Source organism: Cyanistes caeruleus, chromosome 5, assembly GCF_971803275.1.
Source record: "Cyanistes caeruleus chromosome 5, bCyaCae1.hap1.1, whole genome shotgun sequence".
In the NCBI taxonomy this organism is placed as follows: Eukaryota; Metazoa; Chordata; class Aves; order Passeriformes; family Paridae; genus Cyanistes; species Cyanistes caeruleus.
In genome coordinates this window covers 75,074,963-75,102,624 of record NC_141705.1, presented here as the reverse complement: position 1 = coordinate 75,102,624, position 27,662 = coordinate 75,074,963, and the positions used below count along the sequence as shown (strand labels likewise).

General features: G+C 44.0%; 1 protein-coding gene across 6 annotated transcripts in view; it reads left to right on the top strand.

Moving 5' to 3' along the window:
* The first annotated feature begins 3,615 nt into the window (after positions 1-3,615).
* PCDH10 (protocadherin 10) overlaps positions 3,616-27,662 on the top strand; it is a 37,807-nt gene continuing 13,760 nt past the window's right edge. For 4 of the 6 annotated variants that reach the window (XM_086890416.1, XM_086890415.1, XM_086890412.1 and 1 more), the window contains exons 1-4: positions 3,616-7,270; positions 8,710-8,768; positions 9,336-9,442; positions 18,722-19,051. In XM_086890416.1, coding sequence (XP_086746542.1) covers positions 4,673-7,270; positions 8,710-8,768; positions 9,336-9,442; positions 18,722-19,051 — 3,094 coding nt within the window. In that variant the 5' untranslated portion in view covers positions 3,616-4,672. The remainder of the gene's footprint in view (positions 7,271-8,709; positions 8,769-9,335; positions 9,443-18,721; positions 19,052-27,662) is intronic. The other 2 variants (XM_086890417.1, XM_086890413.1) reach the window with 1 other exon arrangement.

The following is a 27,662-nucleotide window of genomic DNA, read 5'->3' as shown; positions in this document are numbered from 1 at the left end:
TCCAGACAGTAAAGAAGCCACAATGTTCCCCAGCCTGAAACTAAGACTGAATCGAAGATCATTTCTGTGACTTAACTGAACTCGGGAAATTAGCTTTTTGCAATCTAAAATATGATTGTGCGGGTTAGGGTAGTGATTGTTTATTCCAGAAAACAGCATTTGCATGTTTCCTTACTAATGTGACTCCTTTTGTGTCTGAACAATGGAAAAACTATACTTGGCTAATGAGAAATGAAGCATTTCCTCACCTCTTCCTCAGTAATCACTTATCTAACCCCTGATCCCAAATAAATGCAGTAATCCTTTACCTCCATCTTCTGCATCTCTGTTTTATATTGTCTCATGGAAAGCCAGGACTTGCTTGTCCTTCTTAATGTGAAATTTTAGCCTTGGAACCATTTAGATAAATAATTGGGATTGTTCATAGCTTATGTCACTATGACTTCACTGCAACTCTGTGATGAAGGGCAAAATAACTTGGCTGGGGCAGAGGGGATGCCCTGGCCTTGGGGCACTAGCACAGGCTGGACCTGGGGCTGAACACCTTCCAGATCTGGCTGCTCTTCCCCTTCTTATCCACAAGCATTCAGTTTTGTGTGTTGATGATTCACTCCCCTACCGTGTATGAGTTAAATTCAAAAATTTTGTCTTTAAAATAATCCTTGAGAGTTGGTAAATGGACGTGCCAGGGAAGCTCTGTGTGAGCAGAAGTATGATTTAGCATCTGTTCTCCTTGTTAGAAAGTGCCCTGTCGTGCTTGGGGTGCCAGGAGGATTTTGGCAGGGGGGAAAGGTTTGACTCACCCAGGTGCCATCCCTGTCAGCACTGTGGATTTACAAATCTGGCATCCTCCCTTTCCATCTCCAAATCACAGCACAGAGCAAAACGCAGTGATACGAAAGGTTAGTCTTCATTCGGCAAAGCAATTGCCAAATTAAATGATGACAGATGGAAAAACTAAAGGCCACGGTGTCAGGGGTCTGTCCATAGCCCTGGGCTTTAGGAAGAGGTAAATACACAGATCTCAGCTGGTGCTGCAGGAGGTACGTGTCCGGTGCAAAGCCAGCGGCTCGGACTGTGCCGAATCGATACCTGCTATCGAAGGGAGCAGCGCACAGCGTTAGGGCCAACCCAGTGTTATTAGAAAATGATATATGGCACATTAGGATGGATAATTCATGTCGCCTTCATCGGCTCAGACCGTCGTGAAAATCCATAAATCATTTTCTCGTTCATGTACCGCCTAAGTGCGATTTGTCACTCGGCATTAGCGGGAGGGTGGCCGCGGATCCCTGCCGCTTCCCAGGCACTGCTCAGAGACCCAAAATGGATTCCCGGCTGGAATCGCGGGGGCAGACCGGATCCCCGGGCTGCCGGCCCCCGTGGCAGCGAGGAGGGCGGGAGGCGGCTCCCCCCGCGCCTATACACGTGTATGGATATAAATATGTGTATGTTCCCGCCTGGCTGCTGCCCCCCGGATCACGCCGTCTCTGCGGAAGCCTCGAGTGGGTGTCGCGCCTCCAGCGAGCCTGGGGAGCGCCCCGAGCCCGGGGGTGTGTGTGTGTGTCCCCACTACCTCCGGCCCGCACAGCCGGGCACGGACACGGACACGGCCGGGCTCGGTCTCCCGGGTTTCTCTCTCTCGCCCCGGGCCGCCCGCCTTCCTCGAAGGCAGGAAAGGCGGCCGCTCCGGCGGCGGGGAGAGAAGGGCTAGAGCCGGGCTGCCCCGGGTTGTGCTCAGTGCCGGGAAGCCGCCGCTTCCCTATGGGCATCCACCGGTCCCTGAGGTAGGAGAGGCACGATCTCCGCTGTCCGCGCCTGCAGCCGGCAGCAGCGGACGGGCAGGTGAGCGGCGGCGCTTCTGCATGGAAAGAGAAGCCGCGAGGTCCCCGTCCGCATCCAGCGGGCAGCGGGAGCAGCCGGGGGATTCTGACGAAATTTTTCAATTTTTCTGGAAAACACCCACCGGAATCGCCCCACGCAGCCCGGGGGTGGGCTAGGGATCCACCCTGAAGGGGAGAACAGGATGCAGTTCGGGGGAGAGGGGGCATCTCCCCGCCCGCTGCGCCGGCTGCCGCTTCCCCGCGCCCCCCTCCCGCGGCGAGGCAGCGCCGGCCGCCGCAGCCGCACCGCCGGCCAGGGGAGCGCAGGGCTGGGCGGGGCGGGCGGCGCGGGGCCGGGCGCGGGCGCGGGCGCGGGTCCCGGCGCGGGGCGGGCGCGGGGCGGAGGCGGCGGCACTGGCGGGCGCAGTGCGGCGCTGGCGGCGCTGGGGGGCGCCCGCCGCCCGCCACAGCGGCCGCGCCGGGGGAGGGGCGGGGCGGGGGCGCGCCCGCGGCTCCGGGCGCTGGAGCCCACCGCGGGGGCCCGGCTTTGGGCACCGCGCAGTGGCTGGGATTGCAAGGGACCTTGAAGGCAGTCTGGTTCCAGCCCCTCCAGCCATGGGCAGGAACATCTTCCACTAGACCGCGTTGCTGCAAGCCCCGTCCAGCCTGGCCTTGAACGCTTCCAAGGGACGGGGCATCCACAGTTTCTCTGGGAAACCTGTGCCAGGGCCTCGACATCCCAATGTGGGTTCCTGCGTTTCCGCAGCAAAAAGGCACCTGTAGTTCACCGAGATGTGTGGATGGATCAGAGATGGGCTTAGAGCAGGAGCTGCACGTCCCTGCTTGGTGCTGCTCTCCCAAAACAGTAACATTTCGGGAGGGAAACCCCCCACAAGAATTATAAATATTTTATTCTTTTACTCTTACTTTATTCATTTGGTAGCCTTACGGATGTGGATCTCCCAGCCAGCACCGCCAGCCGGTACCGGAGCGCTCCCCTCCTGTTCCTCCGGCTCCCCGTGACAGACTCCCCCCACTCCAGGGGTTTCCGCCCCACCGCCCCGAGTACCCAGGGACAGACACTGTTCCTCCTTTTCCCCCTTCCACCGTGCCTGACGGTCTCCTGTGGAAATTACACCAGTGGAAATTCCAGAATGGGAATAGGAAAATACCGGCGCAGGCTCGTGACACTCCCGATCGGCCGGAGCTGCAAACCCTGCACGGACGATTGATGGAAAGTTGCACTCTCTCCGCCGTGGAACACACCAAGGGGCGGGGAAGGGAAAAGGAATAACAATAATAATCCCAAGTTTCCCTTTGTTTACGCTTGTTTCTAAAAGCTTTACTGGAAAGGAAAGTTGGCGGCGGCTGGGTGGAAACTCCCTCTCCAAGGAGCGGGGCTTGTTGACGTTTACCCGGCTGCGCGTGTGCGCAGGGAAACGAGCGGCGATCTCCCGATCCCGCGGTCTCGGCGGGCGAACCATCGCCCCGCGAGAGAGAGGACCAAGGCAGGGACTGAGGGGACGAGGCAGGGAACGAGGCAGGGAACGAGGCAGGGAACGAGGCAGGGATCCCCGGGCGCTCGGCGGGAACAGAGCGCTGAGGCGGCCGGCGCGCGCTCTGCCCGCGCAGCCCGCGCGCGGCTCGGCTGGGCTCGGCTGTGACGCAGCGCACTCGACGCGCGACGCGGCCAATGGGACGCCGCCCCCGGGGGCGGTGCTGGGCGCCGATTGGTTGGCAGGAGCCGGGCGCTGCGCAAAAACAGCGCAGCCGAGCGCTGCCCGCTCAGAAACTGCTGGCAGAGATCAGAGGAGCCGGGCCGGGAGCGGAGCCGGGACGGGAGCCCGGCAGCAGCAGCGGCGGCGGCAGCACACACAGACACAGGGGCTAGACGCGAAAGCAGCAAGAGAGGAAAAATATCCCCACCTCGATCGGCACCGCCGTAAAAGCAGAGTGATGATGATGATGATGAGCATACTCGTAGCAATAAGAGAAGAAAATGAAAGACCTTTAACAGAAGAGAGAAAAATCTGAAATCCTTAATTTAAAAAAGAAAAAAAAAAAAAAAAAAAAAGGAAATCCCAGGGACATCAGGGAATGAAAGTTTTGGGTAGCTAAGCTGCTCTCTGCCTTTTTTTTTTTTTTTCCTTATATATATGAAATCTTTTTGCGGGTAATTTTTTTTTTAATTTTTTTATTTTTTTTTTAATTTCGCGGTTTTCTGCCTTTTCCTTGCATCCAAAGAGGGCATGTCCACCGGCTGTTCCAGCAGCATCAACCCTCCAACTCCCACCAGGAAGACAAACCGAGGACAATCTTGAAATACAAAAATTTCCTCCTTGGGATTTGCTGCTGCTGCTGTCTCCGCCGCCACTGCTGCTGCCGCGGTGCAGTGCCAAGACTCTCGGAATAAATAAAAGAGGGCTACTGTGTGTCTCTAGCTACAGCCGGCTAATAGCTATTTTAGTTGGCCGTATATTTCGAAGATCACAGATGAAGTGGGGACGCCTGTCTTCTTCATTTGGTCAGCGTGTGAAACAATAATACCCGTAGCAAAAAGGAGGGAGATGGGGGAGAAAAAAAACCCTAACATGAATCAGAAGAAATAGTATCTAGCAGCCCCCCAGCGCCCCAAACCAGCCTCTCCCCCCCCTCCTCCCCCGATCCCTCTCTCTCTCCACACGCTTGCAGGCGCGCACACAGACGCGCGCACACAGACACACACACACACACACACACACGCTGTAGTGTGTATTTTCGGAGGAGGAGGAGGAGGAGGTGGCGGTGGCTTTTGGAAGAGGAGGTAGCGGTGGTGCCGGGGAGGGGGGAATCTCTTTCCCCGTCTGGAGATGGTTGTGCTATTCCTCTTTGCCTTGCTCTGGATGGTGGAGGGGGCTTTTTGCCAGCTCCATTACACGGTGCAGGAAGAGCAGGAGCATGGAACCTTCGTGGGGAATATCGCCGAGGACCTGGGCTTGGACATTACAAAACTTTCGGCTCGGCGCTTCCAGACGGCGCCCAACTCCCGCAGCCCTTACCTGGAGCTTAACCTGGAAACCGGGGTACTCTACGTGAACGAGAAGATCGACCGGGAGCAGATCTGTAAGCAGAGCCCCTCCTGCCTGCTGCACCTGGAGGTCTTCCTGGAGAACCCCCTCGAGCTGTTCCGGGTGGAGATCGAGGTGCTGGACATCAACGACAACCCGCCCTCCTTCCCGGAGCCCGACCTCACCGTGGAGATCTCGGAGAGCGCCACGCCGGGCACCCGCTTCCCGCTGGAGAGCGCCTTCGACCCCGACGTGGGCACCAACTCCCTGCGCACCTACGAGATCACCCCCAACAGCTACTTCTCCCTCGACGTGCAGACGCAGGGGGACGGGAACCGCTTCGCCGAGCTGGTGCTGGACCAGCCGCTGGACCGGGAGCAGCAGGCGGTGCACCGCTACGTGCTGACGGCGGTGGACGGCGGGCAGCCCCAGCAGCGCACCGGCACCGCCCTGCTCACCGTCAGGGTGCTGGACTCCAACGACAACGTCCCCGCCTTCGAGCAGCCCGTCTACACCGTGTCGCTGCCGGAGAACTCGCCGCCGGGCACCCTGGTGCTGCAGCTCAACGCCACGGACCCCGACGAGGGGCAGAACGGCGAGATCATCTACTCCTTCAGCAGCCACATCTCGGCCCGCGCCCGGGAGCTCTTCGGCATCGCGCCGCGCACCGGGCGCCTGGAGGTGAGCGGGGAGCTGGACTACGAGGAGAGCAGCGTGTACCAGGTGTACGTGCAAGCCAAGGACCTGGGGCCCAACGCCGTGCCCGCCCACTGCAAAGTGCTGGTGCGGGTGCTGGACGCCAACGACAACGCGCCCGAGATCAGCTTCTCCACCGTCAAGGAGGCGGTGAGCGAGGCGGCGGCGCCGGGCACCGTGGTGGCCCTTTTCAGCGTCTCGGACCGCGACTCGGAGGAGAACGGGCAGGTGCAGTGCGAGCTGCTGCAGGGCGACGCGCCCTTCCGCCTCAAGAGCTCCTTCAAGAACTACTACACCATCGTCACCGAGGGGCCGCTGGACCGCGAGCAGCCGGGCGGCGACGCCTACACTCTCACCGTGGTGGCCCGGGACCACGGCGAGCCGCCTCTCAGCACCAGCAAGTCCATCCAGGTGCGGGTGAGCGACGTGAACGACAACGCGCCGCGCTTCAGCCAGCCCGTGTACCAGGTGTACGTGAGCGAGAACAACGTGCCCGGCGCCTACATCTACGCCGTCAGCGCCACCGACCGCGACCAGGGCGCCAACGCCCGCCTCGCCTACTCCATCCTGGAGAGCCAGATCCAGGGCATGTCCGTCTTCACCTACGTCTCCATCAACTCCGAGAACGGGTTTCTCTACGCCCTCCGCTCCTTCGACTACGAGCAGCTCAAAGAGTTCAGCTTCCAGGTAGAGGCCCGCGACGCGGGCGAGGAGCCGCAGCCGCTGGCCGGCAACGCCACCGTCCACATCATCGTGGTGGACCAGAACGACAACGCCCCCGCCATCGTCAGCCCCCTGCCCGGCCGCAACGGCACCCCGGCGCGGGAGGCGCTGCCCCGCGGCGCCGAGCCGGGCTACCTGGTGAGCCGGGTGGCGGCGGTGGACGCCGACGACGGGGAGAACGCCCGCCTCACCTACAGCATCGCGCGGGGCAACGAGGCCGGGCTGTTCCGCATGGACTGGCGCTCCGGGGAGCTGCGGACGGCCCGCAGAGTGCCGGCCAAGCGCGACCCGCAGCGCCCCTACGAGCTGGTCATCGAGGTGCGCGACCACGGGCAGCCGCCGCTCTCCTCCACCGCCGCCGTCCAGGTGGTGCTGGTGGACGGCGCGGGAGAGCGCTCCGGCGGCGGAGCCGGCCCGGCCGCGGGCACGGCCGCGGGGGGCGGCGGCGGCGGCTCCGGCGAGCATCGCCCCAGCCGCTCCGGCGGGGATAACTCGCTTGACCTCACCCTCATCCTCATCATCGCCCTGGGCTCCGTCTCCTTCATCTTTCTGCTGGCCATGATCGTCCTGGCGGTGCGCTGCCAGAAGGAGAAGAAGCTCAATATCTACACCTGCCTGGCCAGCGACTGCTGCCTGGGCTGCTGCTGCTGCTGCCCCTGCTGCAGCCGGCAGGCGCGGGCCCGCAAGAAGAAGCTCAGCAAGTCGGACATCATGCTGGTGCAGAGCTCCAACGTGCCGAGCAACCCGGCGCAGGTGCCGGTGGAGGAGTCCGGCAGCTTCGGCTCCCACCACCACAACCAGAACTACTGCTACCAAGTCTGCCTCACCCCCGAGTCCGCCAAGACCGACCTGATGTTCCTCAAGCCCTGCAGCCCCTCTCGCAGCACCGACGCCGAGCACAACCCCTGCGGGGCCATCGTCACCGGCTACGCCGACCAGCAGCCCGACATCATCTCCAATGGCAGCATTTTGTCCAGCGAGGTAAGGCCCGGCACCCCCCGGCATGCCACACTTCCCCAGGTCATCCCCAAACAGCCTTCCCGAAGCTCCCGCTCCTCCTCTCCCGTCCGAAAAGTCCAATTCCCAATCCTGCTTCTTTCCCCTTTAATCCGTCCGCTGGCTCCCCCCTCTTTGCTATCTCCTCTTTGGGAAGCTTTAGCAACAGGCGGGGGTCTCAGGGGAGATTGCGGGGTACACACACACACACACACACACACACACACGTGTACATCGCTGGCTCCCTCCCGCTCGGGTTTAGCAGCTGTTGCAGCCAAGCGCGCTCCCCCGGAGTCCCATCCCCCTCCCGGTGCCTCTGAAGGAATCTGGCCCCGCCTGGACAGCATCGGGGCGCAGAGATCCCCCCAGGCAGCGGTAGCTGTCAGTGGATCGTCTGTGGGCTGAGAGATGGGGTGGGGGTTACTGTTCTTTGCAGAATCTCTCCACTTGACAAGGCTGAAGTGACGTGGGGTGTAGTCACAGGATGTTCTGAAGCAACACTTCAAACCCGTGTCTTTTTCCTTCCTGAAATCTTTGCATGTGCAAGTAAGGCTTTGGGGGAAACCCCCTTTGGGACTGTGACAACTGCTGTAGTTAGCAGGAGGTTTAATTAATTTGTGAATTAGGGTTTAATGACTGACTTTTCTTCGCTCTGTCTTCACAGCTCTTTATAACCACAAAGTTTGCAAAGAAAAGCAGCAAGAAAGAGTTTCTGTAAAATTATGTGCTGAGAATTAATGTCCCCTGCAATCTTGCCTATGTTGTGTTACCTGCTGTGTAGAGAATTTTTATCAAAGCATATACCATGCCACGTTACTCCCCCATTAATCATTTTGTGCTGGGTTAGCTCATGTATATTGTCAGCACCTCTCTGCCTGTGCTCTAGTAAAAACCTCACTACTGTTGTACAGTCTGACAAAAGTAGTTTGAATGGTGTGTTCTAAGGCATTAAGTTTTGCAGTGAAATTTCTAATACTGATTTATAATACTGACCTTGCCTCAAAATGTCTCTAAAACTCTTGGCTTCTGCTGCCTTTTTGATATCTTGAGGGTATCTCGGTGTATTTTTTTTTTCCCCTCATGGTACAATACCAGTACCAGCAAAGTAGTCCACAATTCTAGAAATAGTTATGCTAATTTTTTTTGTGGGAGTCCTTGTGATGCTCAACAGTGTGCGCTGAGAGAAAACGTCAGAGTCTTGTCTCAAAAAACTCCAGAAAAAATCCCTCGTGCCTTCCCATCTGTGTGACTAAGAGCTGTTTTTTCTCCCTTAAATTCTGGAAACAGATTTTGCAGGCCTACTTGCAGCTAAGCATTACCATTTATAGTGAATATGGTGAATATGGCTCCCTTGTATATTTCCTGCTGCTGGTTACAGAAATATCAGAAGTTAAAATATCTCCCAATATTTTCTTTTCTCCTAGACAAAACATCAGCGTGCTGAGCTCAGTTATCTAGTTGACAGACCCCGACGAGTAAACAGGTAGGAGCTCTGTAGCCTTGGTTTCCTCATGCATGCTTTAGCAAGTCTGAATGGGTGCAGAAATGTGTTTACTGCAGATGTAACAGAGTAGTAAAGCAGTGGGAAGTCGAATAGTATGTAGATGCACTAAATAAATTTGGCTTGAATTTGGCTTTGAATTATGGCTTTTCTAAACTAGTTTCAAAACTGACTGAAAAGAGAACAGAATCTCGGTTTGTATTAGTCTGAAACGTGCTTCAAATACTTAAGAATATGCTTCTGTAGGGTCTCCCAGAAAACATTTTCTCACTGAGTTAAAGTTCAGCTAACCAGCTTAAGTAAATGCTACCAAATTACTTTTACCGCTACATGAAACCCAGGAGGAGTAATAACCCTTGCTGTCCCTTCCAGCCAGGCTCCCGAGGTCTGGAAATTCCTCATTTTGGTTTTGGTGGGCAGGGCACACTCCGTGCAGCAGGCAGGAGTGGGGGGAAATGCAGCACCGTGTTTGGCCATGTGATGGCGGAAGAATGTTTTATGAGTTCCTCTTTCATGTTTATTCTAATGTAAAGATGTTTCTGTGTCTAGTTCTGCATTCCAGGAAGCAGACATAGTAAGCTCTAAGGACAGTGGTCATGGAGACAGTGAGCAAGGAGACAGTGATCATGATGCCACTAATCGAGGTCAATCCTCTGGTAAGTCTGATAAGAGAATGGAAATACTGGATCTTTAAGTAAGGAGACTAGAAAGAACAGTTACTTATAGGAAGATAATACAAGAGAGGCATAAATAAGGTGAGCATATTTACTGTATGGGAGGCTGGGCTTATGTCAGCTTGCTGCTACAGTTGCCTGAACAAGGAGGCAATTTCAAACCTCTTTGGTCACGGGGCAGAGTTTATTTTATTCATTTGGTTGGGGGTGGGAATTGCTGAATGATGCCGCATCATTCACTGCAGCAAAACTTCCTGCACATTAAAACAAAGTTGTTGCTACGTTTTATAGTACATTTTCTCCTATGGCAGATTTAGAGAATTTCAAAGCCTTAAGCAATTCTGTTTAGTAGGCACTTCAGCTGGCACAGCAATGAGAAGTGAAGGAGGAGTTCCCAAGGGAGAGAATGAACCCAATGGTTGAATGACAGCCAGACTGTGAGGGTTTTTTTGCCGAAGATCAGTGGAGACACACTGGGTGTTCCGAATGTGTAATACCTTAGAATTTTTGGAGGATTGTCTGTTAATTCAAATTGAGGCCCCATACAGTACAAGTGGTCTTCATGTTAATAAGTTATTATTACATACTTTTTTTTGACAGAGGAAAGAAAGGCTTTAAAAGACTATGAATCATTTAGGAAATACACACATTGCAGTGTCCTGCCCATATGTAGGGCTTGCTGTCTTAGTTCTCATACTGTCACTTTGCTTCTGAAAGGAACATTTGTTCAGAGCCTGTGCATTAGAATTCACGCTCACCCTCGCACTGCATTTCAGCTACAAATGCTGTGCTTTCTTCCCTACCACAGCCTCCACAGGTCTGGTACATCTTTGTGGAATACAGTGCTGTCTTTCCTCTTGTTTCCTTTGTGCTCTGTCACGTATAAAGATTCGCTACAACCGTGTCAGTTCTCCTTTTTTATTTCCTTTCCCCCCGACCCCTACCTTAGAAGACAGCAGGGCAGGGGACCCAGTGCTGTCGCAGCGGTGCTGCCTCACCCGCCTGCTCTGTTAATGTCTCCTATTTTCTTGCTGCTCTAGTCACTGTGCCCTTAACGATGGGAAACCCAGGCACCAAGGGGAAGAGGAGGCTGCCACAGGGCCTCTTTCTATTGCTGCAAGTCATTAATATGCAGACCTAATGAGACTTGAGAAGAGCCAAGAGTCTCTGGAGCTCCCTGCTTCTTGCAGGGCTTCATGCTAAGTGAACAGAGTGTCTATTTTGTGTCTGGGAACCTGACAACAAACCAGGTCTTGCCAGAAGTTTACATCTGAACACAGAGCCTCTTTCATTTTTGTCCTATATATGGCGTATGATTTATTATTGTTCAAAAAAGCCATGTATTTAGCCTCCCCCCACCCTTTCTTTTGCACTGTTTCTGATGCAGCAATCAGGGCTACTGAGTTATAAAAAGCTCTCTCTCCTCCTGCCCTCCCTGCATTCCTCCTTTTTTTTCCCTCTTTTACGCATTTTACTGCAGCAGTCATCTCCATGAACATTTCAATCAGCTTAGTCCCTCAACATAATGAACCATAATAACCAAACAGGAGAGAAAAGAATAAACATCTGCAGAAGGGGCTGGATTTGACTGATGGTGGGAATATAATCATATAGTTGCACATCAACTGAAAGCTATTTTCTTTTAGATGCATTCTGTGCTGTTATTGTTGTTCCTCTGTTCTTTATTTTTTTTCCCTCCATTTTAAAAGTAGACTATGAATACTTGTCATATTTGGCATTGATCCTTAGTGGGATAAATTCTTCTTTATTTCTATTTTATCAAATAGTGGAGAAAAACTATTCTGTACTTTTAAATAATTTCAAATCATTTAAGAATCTGACGTGATTTGTGAACTTCTATGTCTTCAGTGGTGATCACATAGTAAGTAATGAAAGCTGACAATTAGGCTTGGCCTACTCACAATTAATAGATTGAAATGAAAACTCAGAGTACTCACAATTTCACAAATCACATCAGATTCCTAAATGATTTGAAACTATTTAAGAATATGATATGATTTGTGAACTTCTGTATCTTCAGTGGTGATACATAGTAAGTAATGAAAGCTGACAATTAGTCTTGCTCTACTCACAATTAATAGTTTGAACTGAAAATGCAGAATACACCAATTTCATATATTGGTGCTGAGATTTGAGAATAATTTGTATGCACCATTTTTTTAATGCTAGTCCCAAATTAATATTTCAATACAAATCTTTGTAGAAGCTTCTTTAATCTTCTACACACATATTATCTACTTTCCTTTAGGTTTTGTGCTGAATCATGCTGTCTTGATGCAAAGAATGTGCCCTTTTACCTCAGTGATGATAAGATATTTTGACATAAAAACTTCACTCCTGCTATTAGCTTTTGGTGATTAATTTTATGGGGGGAAAAAAAAGGAGCATAAATCTTGTTTGATCTCGAATGGCTAGAGGAAATACAGAGGGAAAGTCTTCTCAATTGTTTTGATCATTCTAATGCTCTAAAATCAATTATTTCTAAATTACTGAAGGAAAACAGCCTGATTGATAACATGGCAGCAGTTTGGGCTGGATTTTTTTCCAACATGTTACCTGATACTATGCAGCATCATATTTGTTTTCAAAAGCATCTAAAAATGTTTAGTAGGTAATTGACACTGGCAGAAAACTCATTCACCACCAGTTTTATGCTCGCCAGCATGTTCTGCTGGCAAAACATCTTTTTACTGTCCAGCATGAGACTTCTGTCCCTAGTGAGCAATCCTGTGGCACACAAGTGGTTATTCTGTAGTAGTCCATTGCTATCCAAACTGGCTGTCATGGTCAGTTATTAACTGGGAAGGAAAACTTGTAAGATGAAAATCTATCACACTGCCACAGCTTTGTCTTGAACAATTATTTAGTGAAAATTCTGAACTCTGCTGTTCTGCATCTCATAAAATGTTCTCTTGGGTTTTGAAATTAGATCATAGTTCACCTTTTTTCAAAATATATTTTCTTAAAAGTGATTTAATCATGTTTTAAATGTGCTGAAATGCATGTAAGGGATTCATATTTTTCCCATTAAAGTACCACATGAATGTCTCATAATTACCTGCGTTCTTACCTACCTTAACACTGACGAAGGACTAAAGTACTGTCATCTGCTTTTGGCAGGCAATGGCAAGGAGTGAGATGCTCAAGATCCTAATTTTTTGTGGATTGAATAGTTATTTCATTGACTAGGTTAGTAATGTGAGCTTTTTGGGAAAATGACTGTACAAAGGGGAAGAAGTGCAGGAGGTTTTTGGCAAAGAGAGAAGGGTTTTTTCTAGTGCTCTGTGCTCTTCTTTAAAAGTTGTTGAGAGAAAAGCTGCTACTTGTTATAGAACAAACACAACTCACACAGCACTTCTAGCTCATGCTACCACACTGTATTTCAGCTGTGTTCTGTAGGAGTAATTCACAAACATGAGGTTAGTTTATTTCCCATGGTTGATTAAATTCTTGGCCTCCCTTGTGAAACAGCCAGCTTGGGTGCCAATTAATACTCTGCATGTGTTTACATTTAAATTGTATGATTAGACACCTGTCCTGTAAGATTTGGACTCGTGCCATCAACTTATTTCATATGGTTGCTCACTAGCTACTTGGCTTTCCCAAGCAGAGTCCTTCTCAGTATTACCCTTTTTTTCATGGAATTGGCACGATGTCTCAGAGGCACTTCAGGGAGGAATGCCCAAGATGAGAAGCCAAGTAGATGCACTGCTGTGTATATCCCATAAAATGCATCAGCTTTTTTGATCTGTTTTCGGACAGTTTACACTGGTGACTGGCTGAAACCTGAAATTAGGCTTCTCCTGGAAGATTTTATGAAGGGAACTGATAAGGGTCTAATGCAAAGGCACAGGGTGAAACACTGGCTCACACCTTTTCAGTACAGATTAGGTGAACACCAAGAGGGTTCATTATGGCAGGAGAGCTGCAATATTTCAGTGTCCATAAGGAGAAGAAAAAGAGAAGTCAGAAGAAGAATTTTAGTGATAAAGGGACAGAGAAAACCAGTATTTCCTCTGAGCCTGTGCTGACTGACAGCTAAATCCTGTTTTGAAGATCACTTGGGCAAAAAGTCTATCTCAGATAAAGTGAGAATGAACATGAAAATGGCTTAGAAATGTGCTTTGACTGAAGCTAAGTGCTATTCCTGTATTTTTTGCGGTTTTGTTTCTTTTTTTTCCCTCATCTTCCTTGGCCTGCATGCTTAATAATGCTCACATCTCAGTGGTCCAGATAGGCCTTTGAAGCTGAGATTTGGAAGAGGTGAATATTGAAGATATTTGAGTCTTTATCGTGTTCTGATGCAGATGAAGTCAGTTTTGTCCAAGGCAGCACACCAACTACTTAGCAAGAAAGAATGATAATAACTTTCATAAAGTCCAGTTCTTCGGTAGATAACTGCAAAGTAGGTTAACATCATTATCCTTATTTACCAATCCAAAACATGAATCATGGGAAATGAGTAACTTGCTCATTGATAATCTAACCAAATGGATAGTTGTTGTGGGAAGGGAGCTCTGAAAAGGAGGTCTGGTTCCCTATATCACACCTACTTCACATCTAACTAGCACAGGACAAACAGAAATGTCATTTATTTCCAAGTAAAAGGCAAGGTTCTGAAAAAAAAAAAATTGCGCCTGTTGGGAAAAATCCCCTCCCAATAATGATATTGCAGAAGTTACTCTGACAGCATTTAATTTGTATTTTTATTTTTTGTTACATCTTTTACTCAGTAATATATATTAAAATGTTCACTTGTTGTTCTTGGTGTATGGTCCTTCTCCCTTAATTTGAGATATGACACATTATTTAAAAATGAGTCTAGGCCTAATTTTTTGCCTTGACAAAACAGTCTTTCAAACCAATTAAAACTCACAGAGAAATTTTGATTTTTTTCCTTTTGAAATATGAAAAGGAAGCAAAATGGGAACATGATTCCAAAATGCAGTGCTGCCACGTATCTGATTCAAAGCACCTGAGTTCAGGTAATTCAGATATCAAACTTAATTAACACCTTTCCTAGTTTTTGGCAGCTTTTGAGGGAGGGGTAGGGGTTTGTTTTCCTTCAAAATCTGCAAAGTCAAGGAGCTCATATTGCCCACTGGCCCCCTGGTATCAGGACTTGAACAAATGGGAGGGAGATTGTGGCCTTTTCCATGAGTTGTTACATGTATGCTGCATTTGGAACAGTGCAATGCTTATCGCTGTCAGAACTTCAGTGCACTCTCCTGTCTGTCTGCATCCACAGAGGGCATTTGAAATTTGTAATTCATAGCCACCTTTAAAATCTGAGTTTATCTGTATGCAGGGTCTGACAGCATAACTAAGGGAAAGATAGAAAGCATTTTTCTTTAATGTGGACTTGTAATAATGATGGATAGTTTAGTTCAGAAGGATTTTATATATATGTGTGTATATAACCAGATTTATGAGGGAGATGAGATGGAAGTGTTAAACTGCTGAATATTTTGTTATAAATCAAGAACACTATTCTTGAGATATGAAGGAGTTCTGTTCTGAGTGTCTCAATTTTATGTCCTTCCTTCTTGGAAAACAGCAAATAGCCTGTACCCTTCCCCAACCCTGTGTTAGATGTTTTTCAATTAGAACCAGAAAATTCTATACTATGACCCACAGGAAAAAGGTGGACGAAGCCAGCATTCATACCACAGGCAGTATAAATTGCATGGCTGCCCAGGGATTTTGAAAATAAGCTGCTAATTTGAATTTCTTTTTTGTCAAAATACTAAACCCAAGGGCTTGGTTCTGCACCTGTTAAACTCTTAGGGACTGTTGTGACTGATTCAAGCCGGAACAATTCCTAACTCTTGCCTCTCTGAACATTTTGTTCTAAACAAGCTAAACATTTAGCTATATGTTCCAGCAATGTATATTTAAATTCCGATGTATATATTTTTTTTTTTTCTTTTTGCAAGTTCTCCTCTCAAAGATGGAAAAAGTTTGCAGTACAGGCTCACATTTTATAGCCCCTACATTCATTACTTTGTTTATTCAAAATCCTGATTTATAGTGGCTATAACATCTCTTTTATAATAAGCTGTTACATAATACTATTCAGTGCACTGCAGTAGACAAGCAGTATTCAAAAGGGAACAAAAAAAAAATATTTGGATAGAGACATTTTGCAGTTTAGCAGCTGATGTGAGAACAAAATAGTAAAATGGTGGGTAATTTTCCAGGTGAAATAAAAATCCATGAAGGGAAGAAAAGGGTATATATTAGAATGCATATTCTTAAAACAATATATTTCTAATCTTTCCCTCCCCATAGACTAAATAATATAATTTAATATGTCCCCTAAAGTTTTTCATTCTCCTGCTGTCTCTCAGGAGAGGTTGAATGAATGCAGTCACTGATATATTATCAGAAAAATGGAACTGTAATCATTGTCTCATTAAATGTAGGGCTATTTGTTTTTTTACGTGTGTCTTTGCCAAGAAGTCTGCAAATTGAAATAACCATTTCGTGCTTATTGTCCCTTAAATCTTTGGAAAGGCAAAAACTATTTTTCTTCAGACATTTCAATACATAAAATACGCACACACACACGATTTTATAGACATTGCTAGATACTAAGTTCTTTCTGGGAAGCCTGCATCTAAATATTTCTTTTCAGTCTTTGATAGATACTACCCCTACAGAGTTTATGTTTGCACTATTTTTCTCCTTGCCTTATGATCTTCCTCTCATTCCTTAAGCATATCTGCAGTCACATTTGCATTCTTCAACAGTTCACTGATCAGAAATTTATTTTCAGGCTTCTGCATGCCAATTATCAAGGCAAGCTTCTAATCGAAACTGGACCTGGCATTGTATATTGCTTAATTTAAAATTAAAAAGTCATTATAAAGTGAGATTAATCTGAGATAAAAGCTTTTATTTCTCATTTCCTCATGATTTTTTTCTCTGTCTAAATGATTGCCTTTCTTACTCAAGAACTTGTTGATAGCTCGCAATCATTATTCCTTTCTGAAGAGATTGTTTTTTTGTAGTGTGAGATACTACATAAATATTATTAGTATTATTCAAATTATAGTTCAAAACCGTGGTAGAATTTTTAATACTGATGCTCACACTGAAGATCAAGCTAATCCAGTTCTTTACAATGTTGGCTGGTAAATGAGCTACATTACATGAATATTATTACAGAATCCAGAATCAACGAGGTTGGAAAATCATTTTTTTGAAATCGTTGAGTCCAACCTGTGCCCTACCACCCCCTTGTCAACCAGACCGCGGCACTGAGTGCCACATCCATCCTTAAACACCTCCAAGTGACAGTGACTCCACCATCTCCCTGAGCAGCCTGTTCCAATGCCTTTCCTCCCTTTCTGTGGGAAAATTCCTCCGAATGTCCAACCCACACCTTCCCTGGCCCAGCTTAAGAGGACTGCATCCTCTTGTCCTAATTATGGCTGTTCAAATTTTTTCCTATTTCTGTTACTAGTGTCATTTTTTTGTAATTCTAATGAAATGCTTGTAAAAGCAATGATTATAACAGATTTAGTTCAATTTTGACACACACCTAATACGCTCAGTTCTCTTTATAAATACAAGAAAAGGATGTCTTTTTACCGTTCCTCTTTTCTGTGATGTTGAAGATTGTATTGATTAAACCCAAACAGCAGCTAAGCACCACACAGTTGCTTGCTCATTCTTCTAGGCCCAGTGTGATGGGAAGGAAAATCAGAAAAAAAGTAAAACGTGTGTTCTGAGATAAGAATATTTTAATAATTGAAATAAATATAATAATAATAATAACAAAATGGAGAAAGGGGGAGGAATGAAATTGAAGACAGAGAAGTGATGCATACTGCATTTTCTCACCAGCCACTGATTGATGCTCAGCCCAGCCCTGAGCAGTGATTGGCCTTTCCCTGCTACCTCCCAGTTTATGTAGTAGGCATGATGCTCTCTGGTATGGAATAACCTTTGGCTAGCTCACATCAGCTGTCCTGGCCATGTTCCCTCCTGGCTTCTTGTGCATTTCCTCACTGGCAGAGCATGGGACACTGAAATGTCCCTGATTTACTGTAACCACTACTGAATAACTACCAAAATATTAATGTGTTACCACCATTGTTCTCATATTAAATCCAAAACACAGCACTGTACCAGCTACTAGGAAGAAAATGAACTCTATCCCACCCAAAAGCAGGACAAACCAACTTGGAGATGTTGGTATTTATTTTACTGTTTATTATATATAATAATAAATATATTATATATATATTATAAATTTATTTATTTCTGTCCCTATGATTTCACACACCATTCCTCTTAAAACAAGTATAATCCAACAACTTAGTGACTCATAGCCAGGAAATATTCCTTTGGAAGGCTGATCTGAAAGTAGTCAAAAGCAGCATAGCTTGTCACTTGAGATCTTAATAACATTAAAGGATTTGTAAGCAAACAGTTTTGTGTTGGCATGGATGATTGTTTGCTTATATAGGGGAAGCATTAACAAGTTTTTTGATTGTATCCACAGCCACATCACACTGGACTGTGGGTGCCTCTGTACTGCTAATTGCAGTATTTTATTGTAGGGTTCTGTCTCATTTCGTGTATGACTTGATGATAGTAAGGACTGCTGCAGCAGCAATGAAAACTGTCTTTGAAAGAGTGATGTAACAACTGATGGAATAAGCTCTCCTGAACGCTTGAAAGCTCAGTTCCTACTTTGAAATAGCTGCTTTTAATGTCAATAGGCTCCATCTCTGTACCAATGTATGCACAGATAGTTCCTTTATGGGACTCACTAATGTTTCATTTCGTAAATGAAATCTGTGATTTCTAAATCCAGACTTTTAATTTCTTTGGTCAGAGACACATTTACGTAGAAACAATTTCTTCATGTTCTTAAGCAGGTACTTTCAACCAGTGAACCACAGACATCGACCTACAAGCAGAATCGAACCTTATATGAGTGGGTTCTAAATAGTGAGGTCTGCAAGTGATTTTGTGAGACAGAACCACAGATACTCTTCTTCTTGTGGTATTTGTGTGTGTGTGAGGCATTCTGGCATTTAGTTATGCTTGTTACAGGGCGTCTGACTTCTGCAGACTGGACAACTAGAGTTTTCTACGTGTTGTTGTTGAGGAGATGAAGCTCATGGAAGAAGTTCTTACATCATTTCTCTTTCTACTTCTCTTTCCTTGGCATAATCTTTTTTATCTGTCAGCAGCTGCTCATGATGCCGAAGCTTATATCTGTAGTTTCTTTTCCTTTCATGCTTGCAGGCATGGATCTCTTCTCCAACTGCACAGAGGAATGTAAAGCACTGGGCCACTCAGATCGGTGCTGGATGCCTTCCTTTGTTCCATCGGATGGACGCCAAGCTGCAGATTACCGCAGCAATCTGCACGTACCTGGCATGGACTCCGTTCCAGACACTGAAGTGTTTGAAACACCAGAAGCCCAGCCCGGGGCAGAAAGGTCCTTCTCCACCTTCGGCAAAGAGAAGGCCCTTCACAACAGTCTGGAAAGGAAGGAGTTCGATGGACTGCTGTCTAATACACGAGCGCCTTACAAACCACCATATTTGAGTAAGTACTATTCAAAAAGCTGTATGAAAGCGTTCCCTTTGCAGGAATAAAATTTGGCTCTTTCTGCTTTTCATGCTAGGACTAATACAGGCACCATTTTAGGAACAGAGGGGGGTGGGAAATGGCTTCTCTTGGATTCAGGCACCAATGAAGAAGGCATTCTTCAGTGGGAGACAAAATTTTGATTGTTTTCAGTGTGACATCATTGTCAGCAACAAAAGTGTCAGCAAATATCACTGGGGGAGTTGCTCAGTTTTGTTTTCTGATGCTGGATTATTTTCAAAATTTTCTTGGGTAGATGGTTTAAAGTTTGACGTTGCCAGGCTAATGTTTTCTAGGAGTAGAGTTAAATTGAGAGAACAGTCCTAGGAGCTTCTTTTTATAATTGAGAACTACCTTGTGAATGAAGAGTATGCACGTTATTTTGAAATAGCAGTTTACATAGTTTGGAAGGAAGAAGAGCCTTCGATCTGATCATCTTTCAGCCTCCATAGTATTGGCTGTTGTCAGTGCTCCTCTGTGCCTTTTGTCTCATTCCAAAATCTTGCCTCTTTCTTTAGTCACCTTTTGACTATGGTTATGTGGCAAGAAAGAGTGTGATAGATCTCAAAGAGATCTTCATAATTCCTTTTGGAGTCTGAGCCAGCTATAGAAGCCTTGAATAGCACTTTGATCTAATATGTCTTTTCATTCTATTTGCTGTGTTCTGTATTTTATTAGATACTGTAATTTCCTTGACTTCAATAATTTATGATATTTATCTCATTCAAATAAACCAGACATTAACACTGCAATATTGACCCCTTTTTAAAGCAAGAGAGGTCTTTTAGGACAGCAGATTGAGGGTAAAAGAGAAAAGAATCTCTCTGAATGGTGTTCATTTATTTATTTTCCTAAAGCATTTAGTTGTTCTGAGGGGTGGTGTGCTGGCAGTCCTGATAAGTGAAGATCTTTGTTACAGATCATTCTCAGCACCGACAGCTCAGTTCTCCCTTCTTCATTGGCTGTCCTGGTATTTTCATTCATTTAGGAGAGGTCTTTTTACCACTTTACTCTTTAGATTCACTTCACTGACAACTTTAAATTTGACTACCAGTTCTGATATGTGAAAGCCTTTCCTAAAAACCTGTCCTAAGACAATCAGCTTGTTTTATGTGGGCTAAAATGTCATGTGCCAATCATCCACTCATATTCTAAAGATCAGTGTGAAATTTCAGTATGGCCTAACAACTTTCAGTCCTTCCTGAAGTGATCTTCCATTTTTTATTTCTATGTACATTGATCAGCAGTAAGGCACAATCTAGCAGTATTATTTTCACCACTGTCACCTCAGTTAAAAATTTAACTTTAATTTAACAAGTTTGGTAGCATCTTTAGATGGTCTAACCACAACCAGGTTGTGGTGCAGTATGGATGTTGTTGCAATGATGATTTTTATAACACCACAATGGTAGTTCTGTTTTGATTTGTTCTAGGCCTGGGAGTTTAATTTCAAATAGCAATGACACACTTATTTTACTGATAGTTTAGGAATTTTAAATTTTGTTACACTAACATAAGTAGTTTTCTTGAACAATGTCTTTACATGGAGACATTGATCTACATTTTGCATTTTTCTGGTATAAGAGCATAAACAATTGGAAGTAAAATATCAGAAGAAACCAGTATAAAAAAGTGTTATTACATAATCCACACTTGAGAATCCAGATTATTTTTGCTGTTTTTCCTTGAACCTCAAAGCTAAAATTTCTACAAAACTAGAGTAAAACCAGCTCCTCTGGTTCATTTTCATTTATTTGTAGGGGGTTTTGTTTTGTTTGTTTGGTTTTTATTTTGGGTTGGTTTTTTTTGTGGTATTTTAGTTATAATTGTGTAGCAAAGAATAGGAACAAAAGGAAAGTGAGCACTAGTTGTGGAAAAGAATATTTATTATTAATAATGTATTAAACAAATAAGTCAAGAAACATATACAAGAGGAAGTTGATTTAGGAAGGAACCTTAATTGATTCACTGGGTAATTGCAATTAAAAGTAAAATTAAATTCAACTTCTTAACACAGAAGACCATGTCAAAATCAGGTTTTCAGCAGAATGACATTTTTTAAATTAATAATTAAGATGTATGAAACAGAACCCTCATATAAAGCAAAAACACTGTATAAAAATTTGAAGCAGGTATGAAAATGGCCACGTGAAAATGAGGAGCAAAGAATAAAAAATGTATTCTACATGCAAAATCTATTTGAATTTCATAGGTGTCTTAAAGAAAAAAAAAAAAAATGAAATATTCTAAACCAAACAATCGGAAAAGAGCAGAAATTCTAGCTAGTGATAGTAATCACTATTACTATTAGTAATCACAATTAGGGTAGTAATTACTGAACATAAAAGGGACACCTTAAAGCAAATAGCCAAAGGCATGCAAACAATGTAGACAACTTCAAGATATCAGGTGTAGTAAGCTAGGAGAGAATTGGTGAGTCTCTTGAGCTGCAGTTAGTGAGGACAAGGATGTGGCAGAGATTCTAAACTGTTTCTTTGCATTTGTGTTTACCCAAGGAGGAACAGAGAAAGGCAGGTGTATCTAGGAAGGCACCCATCCCAGGTAACCATTTTAAATAAATGTGTGAAAAATGGAAGAGGCTGTTGTTGAAAAAATTGGCTAAAATAGAAAGGAGTCAGTGGATTATGTGTTTCTTTAATTTTCTGCTTCTAACAGGCACTGGTAATGAAGGAATGTCAGAAGTTGTGTTTATCACTTTAAAATGTACTAGAAAACATTGTAAATTAGAGACCAGTGAGAAGCCTCAGCATAGAACATGCATTTGTAATTTAGGGGTTTTAGGAACAAGGTAGCTGGCATCTGACCAGGAAAGGAATGCAGAAAGATTGTCAATCTATTAGAATTTTGATAGAGTGAGTGAGAATTGATCAATAGAGTGTATTTGAACTGTCAAAAAAACCCCTTTAGCACTGCTTCTGTGTAGTAGAAGCAGCTCCTAAAGTAATCAAGCCTTGTCATAGGCAAAGCATTACCAGACTCTGTGCCTAAGAGGAAAATATCATAAGGATAAATGGAACATTTCAGCATCAGCAGAGTCCTGTTCCCAAACCCCAGGCGTTTGTGTGGAAATCCACGGAGTTTTAAAAAAAAATTAGTTATCTAGAAAGAGCGATCAGAAAAAAGGGGGCAGTGTTTGCAGATGTCATGAAGGGGTTTGTGTCCCCTGGGTCCAAAGCAGCACATGAAAAAGCAGCACATACCCCTGATGTGCAGTGAAGCATGGGCAAACCTCGCCTGCTCGCGAGGCAGCCGGCTCTGGGATGGAAAGCTGCAGAGCCGTGGCAGCACCCTGGAGAGCTGAGGAGCTGGCTCCCTGGAGCTGTGCCCCATGTCAGGGGCTCCAGAGGGGAACTGGTAGCTCTAGGTGGATCTTGCACGGTGCCACAGGAGCTCTGGGATTCCTGCACTGCCTTCCAGTGCGTGCGTTCGGTGCAGAACCTTAGGAAAGATAAATGAAGAGGGTGATGCATATTAGCATGAGGAATTTGAATTCATCCTGAGAAAAAAAAGACCGTGGAAGTTTCCCACAATGCACAAAGCCAGCAAGAAAGAAATAAAATACCAGGTTGTAAAAAGGAGTTGAATTGAAAATACACTAAAAAAAAGTGCTACAGAACCCCTACACAGATCATGTCACTATGTTCCTCTAGACAGTCTAGTCATTCCATAGAAACACATGGCATGCAATACTGAAAATAACTGTGCAAACTCATATCAAAAGTACCAATTAATGTAGACAAGCTGTGATAGGAGCAGGAAGTTAAGGAGGCTGCATGAGACCTGAGAAAGCGAAACTTTTGTTTGCTGGGCTCAATAGCAAGAGAGCAGCAGGGCAGCAAAACAACTGCAGGGCATAGGGGTCACGAAGGGATTAGATCACACACATTTGATACAATGATACCAATTTGACATAAATTGCAGGAACCTGTTGAACTTGTGCAGCATGACTGAAACTGAAGACTTAATATAGTGGGCATTTGGGCATTTGATTCTGTGGGGTTGGAGGTTTAGACCGTGGCTTGGTTAAGTGAAAACAGGAGCTATATTACAAATTGTTATGTAGAAAAGGATACATATCTCATACCTGACAGAGTTTCTTTTTGTTCCATCATCAAATTTTCACATTGCTGGTCTAAGCCATTGGACTTCTCATACACAAATTTGCACATAAACATACATATTCTGTGTATTATTCTGAACAAAATATAATGTAAGTAGATTTCTACATACCTAAATTATGTATCTTGAAGAATATATTTATTTATGTAAGTTTTATGTAATTACTATGAGTACAAATTATGAAGTTGTGATGGGATCAGTAAATTGTAGGATTTTTGAAAGTAGTTTTCTCATAGAGTGACTCCAGGATTCTCCTTACATATTCTTCATACTGTGTAACCAGCACTTAGTACTTGTTATTCATCCACGTGGTTTGAACACTGCATTTCTGCAGACAGTTAAGAAACTTTTATACTGATTTGAATCTTCATAAAACATGAAAGAAATTCTGAACTTGCCTGGAGAAATTAAAATAAGTGAAATAACACTGGTGAGGAAAATAAAATGTATCTTTTAAAGAATTCTTATGTTTTCAATCCTAACCATTTCTAGCCAACTTTTCTTTCAGTAGTGATAATATTAGCCCTTATTTTTATAAACAATATTACTATAGTTACCAAAACCCCTAATCCAAGACTCAAACTCTGTTGGACCAGATTCTATAGGATATACAACGAAGTCTATCTTCAGAATGAATACCTGATCAGTCTGATTCTACTCTATTTCTAATACTTTGAACCAGGCCCTGAGATGGTAGCAGTGGAAACAGCTCCATTAAATCTACCTCAGAAGTATTTTGGTCTATAATTAATAAGAAATAGCTTTCGGTTTTTTTTAATATAATCTTGGTTCACTCTAGATGGGCAATAATTTTATAATGCTTTAGAGCTTTCCTGAAGTTTCATACTGACATTATCGATAGAATAATGTTTCTTTCTATTAAAAAAGTTAGGATTTTTTCAATATACAAAGCTAGTCAAAAATTGCCATAGCACCTGAACTTTTTATGTCGAAATGCTTATTTTGCTCTTAAGAAATTACTTTGGCAGTGCTTAATCTACTTTGAAAGCAGGTTAAAATAAACTACATAAGGACACAATTTCCTGCATGAAATAACAGTGTTTATACAGGGAGGGATTCTGGAATAATAATTGTGTTCTAAAGTAGCCCCCTAGTTAGCTCTGAAATATTTTCTACGTACACTCAAGCACTTTCATCCTCACTGATGGAATGGTATCATTATTATGGAAAGTACTGCCACCACCACCAAGATATTTTATGTATGAATCAGGATTTTATCACATTAGGTAGCTGATCTCTTACCCAAAGAGCTGGTATCTAAGCAAGGTGAATCGGAAAGAGGAAAAGAATCCCTTTCTATGGACATTTTGATTTTTTTGTGGTGTAGTTTCTAAACATCAGCATTCCCTTTGATAGATGCACATAGTTCTGGGCATGCAGAGTCAGAGGATGTGGATGAGACTTGTTAGTGTCATCCAAGGAAATTAAATATAACTTTGGCCTCATCCCATGCCTGTGCTTCTTTTTTCTGGGTTGCCACTGACTCCCTTTGCAGCAGAGATTCCAGGAAGGTCTGAACATGATCTGGTCCCAAGCACAAGTCCCTGTGTTTCTGTAAAAGTGAAATCTGATGGTCTCGTTCTACAAAGTATCTGTCCCCTGCTCAACTTGATCTGTCCAAGCCAAGTTGGTTTACAAATGAAGTTTGAAAGTTTTCAAAAGCCTTTTAACATTTCAATGTTTAAGAATTGGACCATTAATTTATTTAAAATAATCTACCACAGAGCTGACACAAAGCACAGTTTAACTTAGTCATTATCCACATGCCTGAATTAGATTAGAATAAATGACCTAGAGGAGAAAAATGCTCGTGTATTTATACCAGGACAAGAAGTGCCTCACAATCCTTTGATTATTTTTCAAAGGAATAAAAAAGTGCATGTAAATATTTATTGTGTATTTTGATCTAGTTAGGATCACAAAGGCCTAATTCTGTATGCCAGGATTTGTAACACAACATTTTCTGCTGATGTTTAACATAAATATTTGAAAAGATGTTTTAAGCAAGAAGTCTTCACTGTCTTGAAACAACTTTCAAAAAAAAAAAAAAAGAAAGAGAAAGAAATTACATTTTGGTACAGTCAATATGATGGAAGAATAATTTTCTTTCATTTTTCATTTGTTTAGTTACATCTCATTTCTGGAAATTATTGGGTAGTTTTATCACAGATGTGATGGGTGTAATACTATTCCATTTACATAAACATCAATAACAGCTTTTTTGAATGGGACACTTGATTAATTTTTAAAAATTAGGCCTGCCTGCATTTTTGCTTTTAAAATTAGCCTACATGATTTCTAATGCAAATCAGATATAAATTTGTGAGCTGTCTGATCCCTTAATTAATATTTTTTTTTAAATTAAATTTGTGATTTTCACACACACTTGAAATAAAAAGGCACAGAAGTAAAAACAAAGAAATTAGCACCAATAAATTGCATGCACATATTACAGTTCTTGGTCTAAGAAGAAAACATTATAATGCTGGATTAAAAAAAAGTTGTACTGAAACAAAATTTTTATTGGCATGAATAAACAAATTATATGTGCACAATCAAAGAGTTGTTCCTCTGTGAATAGCACAGTTTTGTGGTCAAAAGGAATGTTAAAACTGTGTGGATATCTTGCCACAGTCAATCTCCTGACTTTTATTCAGGGATTTATCCCTGGGACAGGCTACAGTGCTGATTTCTGCACAGATGAGAATGACTTTGCACGTGCAAAATTGCTCAGCAGAAGTGAAGGATGAGTTGAAAGGCCACCATCTAATAATGCTAAGAAACCTAATGGGAAACTTTTTTATTTTCTAAGAAGTCTATTAGAGCATTCCCATATTTGCTGTATTTGAAATGCTGAGATTCATTTGCTCGGTACCTCGAGTTTGTCACTTCAGATGCATCATCTCTGTTAGGTAAATAAATCTTACCAAAAAACTCCTACACCTGAAGTAAAACTTAAACATATGTGCTAATTAAAATATAATTGAGGGAGAACAAGAATCTGATCTATTTTTACTCATAATAGTAGGTTCTTTATGATCACGAATAAGCCACTTCTGATGATTCAACTGTTCAGTGTTTATTGTGTAACTTCTGAAAGGTATTTTTAACTTACATTCCCAACTGGTTTGCATTCTTCCTTGGAATGTATTCCTCTTGCAGCTCCTGCTCAAGTTTTATGAAAATAATGAATCTAAGAAATTGAAATAAGCATTCTTCTTTTAATTTTAAAGCAAAGGTGATAGTTCTTAAACACTGTTTGCTTCAATTTATCTGTGTAACTGTGGTCTTGGACAGAATTAACAGTACCCAGCACTGTACAAAGTACTGATTAAAAATTGTGCCCATCTTTAGGTTTACATAATATCTTTTATCTTAGATGACTCTAGAGCTCTTTCCAGATATACTGCAGGAAAATAATTGGAAAAGTTTTAAAAAAATCAGTAAGTTTTGTTTGAAAGAAAATTATACTTTTAATTCATCTTAAAAATGCAGAGTTTCAACTGCTTCTTTTCCTCTAATGGCTGCAAAATCTGTATTTGCCAGTTCTGACTGGATTGCATAGAAGTCTCGTGTATCTTAGCTATCTCAGGCTGGTGCTATATTTATTCATTTAGGTCAATTTTGGCAGTGCTTATGTGTGCTGTGCATATACCATCTGTGGAGATTTTTCTTTTTAAATTATGAGATACCATTTTCTGTGTTCCTACCAGTGGAGTATGAAGAAGACCAAAAAACCCAGAAGATTGCTTGAAACTTTGGAGTAATTTTTAAGATTATTGTGCTCTGCTGCTTTAAAATTTCAAAATGCCTCTTGTCTCATAAATTTAAATCCTATAACAAAAGTAATTTAGCCACTTAGGGACACGAGTCTCTCTGGGAAGTATGGAGATGTTTGCAGTTAAAATTTTCAAAGGCACTGAAGTTATTTATTTTTGATAGGCAAAATTCTATTCATTATAAATAAATGCTATTCTTCAATGTACAAACCTCCTTCCTGTGACAATCAGGAGCTGGAGAACTGAATGTGTGCCTGATCCTGGGTCCATGTGCAGCAAATCTTTTCCTCTCTGCGTGCCTCCGTCCAAGGAACTCCTTGTCCTGCAGAGCAGAAGCAATTATACTTGCTTTGTGTCTTTTGCTGTACACAATAACTGTGATTTGCCACGGTCATTTCCACCGCTTTAATTTTAGAGGGTTCCCTTCCCTTTTTCTCACTTTTTCTTGCCTTGCCCTAAGTGGGAAAAATAGGGGAAACCATTTAAGGAATGCAACAAATAGTAAGAGAGGGAAGTGCATCTGTTTATCACGTTTGGACAAGCACGCTGTAGGGATCAGTGTTGCTGTTTGTCTGGCAAGCCTGTAAACAGCTTTATTTGTGCATTAACCACTGAGAATCCACATTTCC